The sequence below is a fragment of the Malus sylvestris genome, chromosome 8 (assembly GCF_916048215.2).
Source record: "Malus sylvestris chromosome 8, drMalSylv7.2, whole genome shotgun sequence".
NCBI lineage: Eukaryota > Viridiplantae > Streptophyta > Magnoliopsida > Rosales > Rosaceae > Malus > Malus sylvestris.
In genome coordinates this window covers 6,569,483-6,575,482 of record NC_062267.1, presented here as the reverse complement: position 1 = coordinate 6,575,482, position 6,000 = coordinate 6,569,483, and the positions used below count along the sequence as shown (strand labels likewise).

The 6,000-nt window shown below is 36.6% G+C and overlaps 1 protein-coding gene across 1 annotated transcript; it reads right to left on the bottom strand.

The window, feature by feature from the left end:
* Positions 1–268: 268 nt before the first annotated feature.
* On the bottom strand, positions 269–2,243 carry LOC126632605 (U-box domain-containing protein 4-like). Its single transcript, XM_050303034.1, has 2 exons — positions 1,073–2,243; positions 269–654 (listed from the first exon to the last, which is right to left on the bottom strand). Exons 1-2 carry the CDS (start codon positions 2,051–2,053, stop codon positions 577–579), a joined length of 1,059 nt encoding a protein of 352 aa, XP_050158991.1. The 5' UTR covers positions 2,054–2,243; the 3' UTR covers positions 269–576.
* Between the last annotated feature and the right edge of the window lie 3,757 nt (positions 2,244–6,000).

The following is a 6,000-nucleotide window of genomic DNA, read 5'->3' as shown; positions in this document are numbered from 1 at the left end:
TCACTTTCCTATATCTCTTTCTCATGAGTCCATTATAATAATTTTTTTTGTTAAACGAGCCCATTATAATAATTTAATACTAAATTACCATTAATAATAATCGAACCTAAAACCTCGCTCAAAGAGCGCGTTCGTTTTGCTTTGTTTAGTGGGAAGTAGAACGTACTTGTTTTTCCTATATTCTTTTCTCTCTCCTCAACTCCCACATTTGCCATATTAACCGATAAAATAACACACAAAATGCACTATTGAGAAACACAGTGTTCGCTAGTGGTAGGCCAAGAGACACATTTCTTTCAATTTTTTTTTTTAATACAAAGAAAGATAAGCTCCAAAAAGGCAAACCAAACTCAGCTCAATTCAACACATTTATCACAAGCTTTACAAATCCTCTCGTAACACAGATACTTACAAGTTTTCGATTTTTCTTCCCTTTTTTTCTTTTTCTGGCCTTGTTTTTTCTTCTCTCTTCTGTTACTCTTTCACTGTTTGATTACATCTTACATGGCAACCGGCAATTGTTACATCGGGGAGATTAGCAAGGTGGTGGGCCCACGGTGTTGACGTGGAGGCGAATCATAATGACACGTCGGACGCTCGTGCAGCGACTTTGCCGGATCTCGGTTGCCGGAGAAGCTCTGTCAATGTCTCCGCCTGTTCCCATAAAGACAAACAAAACGACAATCAAAAAACCACTCAACCATCAGACACCCAATTATTTAAAATATAATAAAAGCGACAAAAGAATTTAGTGGCTGAGAAATAATCCACGACGAATTGACGATCCTACCCATGGTCTAATGGCATAAATTATCAGCATAATTGTGGGGAAGGGGAAGTGGGATTTTGCATTTCGCATTTTATTTTTCAGCGGAGAAGTGTAAATCGGAAAAGAATATGCCACGTGGCCCACACCACAAGACAGAAAAACCCATTAAATTGAGGAATATTTTCAAAAAGCCCACGCCACGTCAGCGAGGGACTCGGTGGTTGTTGCCCACGGACCGATTGGACCGGAGAAAAAAAAGGAAGGAAAATGTTGACTGTTTTTTTTGTGCCGGAAAATGCTCACCTTTTGCTTGGCGCGATTGGTGCCGGACTGAGACAAAGCGACGAGGGGAGGAATCGCTCCTTCGCGGGCCACCATATTACGGTGGACTCCACTGTTCTCGCAAATCTGCAACAATATCGCAACCGATATCTCCTTCTGCCGCTGCGACCCCACCTCTATGATCTCCACCAGCACCGGAATCCCGCCTTCCTCCACCAACGCCGCGCGGGCCTCCGATACCGATACGAGGACGCTCAGCACGTACGCCGACTTGTCCACCATGTTCGAACCGAAGTCCGCCATCAATTCCACCAGCGGCTTCATGATTCCCGATTGTACGGCTCTAATCTTGTTCTCTTTGACTGAGCAGAGCGAGTACAGAGCCGTCGACGCGTCCTTCTTCCCGCGAAAACCACCGTACTCCAGAAGGTTCACCAGCAGCGGAATCGCACCCGACCGTCCAATTGCGACTTTGTTCTCTTCGATTTGCGAGAGGCGGAGCAGAGCGCAGGCGGCGTTCTCTTTCGCCGTGGCGGTCCCCGTCTTGAGCGACCGGACAAGCGGCTTGATCGCTCCCGATGAAGCGATGAGGTCCTTGTTCTCGTCGCACAGCGAAAGGTTGAGTATCGCGGTGACACCGTACTCCTGGAGCTGGAGATCGGTCGACGATAGGAGCGAAATCAACGGCTTAATCGCGCCGTTTCGGGCGATTTTGAGCCGATTTTCGGACTTGTTCTTGGCGAGGAGCCTGATCTCCATCGCCGCCTGCTTCTGCTCCTCAATCGAACCGTCTTCGAGGACGGCCACGAGCTGTTGAATCAGATCGTCGGAGTTGTCGGAAGCGCAGGCAATCAGAAGCCGCCGGCCCTGAGACGACGTCGTCGGAAACTCTTCGGATCGGTCGCTGTTACACTCGCTGAAAGCAGAAGAGTTGTCGCCGTTACTCATATCACTGAAGTTCCTCCCCATGTATTTGAAATTCGGGGGATTTTCCATCGCCATATCTGAAATTCCGAAATTCTCAGCCCTCAACGCATCAAATCGTCACCGAAAAACTAATCCGAATCGGCGAAATTTGTTATTTGGCGAAGTTTCGGGTTTGATTCGGATTTCGTGGGTTGGGGGCTCTGGTTTTTGAAAAGTAAGGAGGAGATGGAGGCGTGGATATAAAAGAAGGATGTGAAGGGTAAGACGTGGAGGAAGGCCTTGGGGGTCGCGCTGACACGTGCTCCTTTATTGAGAGATCGCAGTCGGAGTTGGGGGCGAGGAGAACACGTTCGAAGGGTCGCTTTTAACGCGTGCATGGAAGGTTCGCTATTCGATGAAAGTTTTCCAAGCTTGGTCTTTAACAAATGAAATAGGAAGAGCTCATTCTGAGCCCGTGGATTAAATGATCTGGATTCTTAAAATTTAATCAAACGATTACAAATATTATGTTCTTTTAAAAGTTATAATAACTTTAACTGTTATATCAAATTTCAAGATTTTGGATCACTTGATTTGAGGGTTTAGATGAAAGAGATCCGGAAAAAATCTATTTCGAATGAAATAAAATAGGAAATGGCATAGTACGTCACACCGTAACATTAATTTAGATTATATTTTGTAAATCATATAACGTAGTTACATCACTATAATCTAATGATATTACTTTTTATTTGTAACTGAGAGGTTTTAAGTTCGATTCTCACCAAATACGAATTTGAACCACATTATTGCTAGCTCATTGTAAGACTAAGTCCACTTCATCTTCCTTAATGTAGATAATATCTTTTGTTCAAAAAAAAAGTTACATCATCAATTTTTAAATGTGATCTGAAAAATTAATTTAGCTAATATTATTCTTAATTTTTTCATATGGTACTAATATGCTCCTTTATTCCGTCGAATATAATTGTAAATAGGGGGTGATATAAACAATTAACCTAATAAATATCTAAAAAAAATTATAGGAAAATTAGGTTTTAGACTATATTTTATAATGTACGCGATGTAACAATTGATGGTTATAAATAATCTCACAATCAACTCTAAACCACATGATTTACAAAATATAGAGTAAAAAATAATCTCCCTCGCATTTTTCTTGCCGATCTTTATTAGGTTTTTTGTTTTTAGATAATGGTACAAAAGTGTGTGACATCCTAAAATGCCTTTGGTATGCGTATCTTTGACTTGATTAATACTCTGATACGTAAACCGTTAATAGTAAATAATTACCTAATAATACATTTTAAAATTGACTCCAACCTGTTTCATTTCTGGTCCAATCTCTCAGTATATCCCAGGTTGAACCTAAACAAGCAATGGATTGTCCTGATAATTAGACCATCAACTCAATATATACCAATTTCAATCTCCCCCTCTCGTTAGTAGAGATTAGCATAGTATGTCGCTTGTAATTAAAAAAAAAAGATTTATAGTCAAAATGGTCTTTGAGATTAGTATAACTCCTTACTTTGGACCTTGAGATTTGAAATCAATAGAAGTAGTCAATGTGTTTGTCCACCATCAATTAATTTGGTTGTTCCTTGAAAAAATCTCTATTAAATAAAAATAAAATGACGAAAATATCATCAATTTAAAAAATAATGGACCACAAATAATTTGACAAAAAGTGAAGGTACTTTAATTATTTTTTTCTTATTTAATACAGATTTTTTCACGAAAAAACTAAAGTGATTGACCGTTGATAAACTCAAAGACCAGTTTTATCGATTTTGATTTTCACGGATGAAATTTAAAAATTATGTCAATCCAAATGACTATTTTAACTGAAAAGCGTAAAAAAAATTAACTCAAACCCTCTATTTCATTTCTCCCTTGGGACTCCAAACCTTATAATGCTATCGAATATTTTCAGCCCAGCAAAAAATTGCAAAAGAGAAACTGAAAATTTTAAGGGAAATTTTTTTTGAACTCATCTAAGTTTTTTCCACACTCAACTTAAATTATAAATGTGAATTGTCTATTTTATCCCATTGCATAATTACCATGAAATTAAGAATAAAACTAAAATTTATCAATAAACTCATACTCAATAATCAAGCTCTACCATCACACAATTTTTATCCTACGTTCATTATGACTAAATTCCTAAGAGCTGCCATAAAACCCTACGATCACCTAATAATCAAATCCGGTTGCTTTTCATTTCCTCTCTAGCTTCATGTTAACTCATTCAAGAAGAGCAATAATTACAAGCAGTAGCACCACAAGAAACAAAAGAGTCAGAAAGCTTTCAACTCATCGAAATGTTTTCCATGTCATTACGAGTGCATGTTTAAAGTATGAGTTCTCTTCTCACTATTTGTTTAGTTCTGCTTCATTCAACTATGTATGCCTATAAAAGCATCATGTATTGCTCAAATGAAAATTATTGCCATGATCCTTTAAGAAAACGTTATGAGAAGTTCTACTGAAATTTACTTTCACTAAGGTGTCCACATAATTTTACATGATTCAAATTCCAAAAGTACTAGTTTAATTGCTTACCTAGTAGCCACTAAACTGTTTAATCTTGAATTTCAAATTCATCACTCAATTCCATGAATCACATTCAGGCTAGCTACTTGGACTACTCTATTAAGAGATTGGCGAAGATCATTTCCTAACAACCTTGCACTCCAAACCGACGTCAAAAAAATTTAAAAAACAAATTGATGCTGCTGATCAATTCATCTATAACAATTGGTTGCCATGACAAAATCTTAATTCTTCATTCTCTTATTTGGGATTTTATTTTATAAATGGGTGTAAAGATGAATTTTTATATATTGAATTGAGTTTGTGAGGGTAGATTAGATAGTAAATTTAGGTTTAAAGAGAGATTGATTCTTTAATTAAAAATAATATGAATGGAAAGATTAAGTTGGATGTAAAAAAAAATTGTATGAGTTCAAATAAAATTTCCCAAATTTTAATTCCCCCGTACAGTAAGGTATGTTTTGCGTTTTCCTACGTTTGCATGCTGGTTGTGTGCCACGTAGCACGTGAACACAAGAATTTGATTTGTTTATTTCACAGGCTGCACATGGTTTGGTCTAGTATTTGCATCTGTGCAGGTGAGGGGGTCAGGCCCGCCCATAGCCGGTGGGGGCAAATTTATTTATATTTTCTTTATTGGCAAAAAATAAATATCAAAGACCAAGATAACAATTTAGCATTTTGCAAAATTTGTAAATCACCTCGCATGAACCAATAATAATACAACACATTTTTTTATTTTATTTTATTTTGTAATGACTCGACAAAAACCTAATTAAGGAGATACTTGGCTAATCTTTTGCTCCACATCCAATTCCTCATGGTTTAGTTCATTTCATGCTCTAGAATATAATAAATGCTTATTCAGCCAAAATAATCACTGAGATTGTTATAATTATATATTTTGATTCATGAGTTTTAAAATCAATAAGAGTGGTCTATAAGTGCGTCCATCGTTAATTATTTTGATCATTACGTGAAAAATCTCTATTAAATAAGGATCAAATGACAAATATACTCTCAATTTTGATCAAATCATTTAATCCATTGATTATTAAATTGGAGGTCTTTTAGTCACTTTGGTCTATATTTGATACAGTTTTTTTACGGAATGACCAACATGATTGTTTGTAGACTAACTCATGAACCACTTTTATTGATTTTAAATTTTAGGAACCAAAGTAAGGAGTTATGTCAATATTAGAGATCATTTTGGCTAACATTCTTATTATCAAAAAAAAAAAAAAACTAAAAGTTCTCAAAAACTTTAGATTTTAACGAAAATGACAAAATAAAAGTGTAAGTGAATAGTACCAAGAGTGACTTTTCAAGGTAAAAATGTCATTTTCGTTAAAAGTTAACAGTACCGGAAGTGTTTCATTAAGATTCCCTATAAAATATGCATCAAATTAATAATACGATATTTGTTGAGAATTTTTATTAGCACTCCAAAAATCTTATTC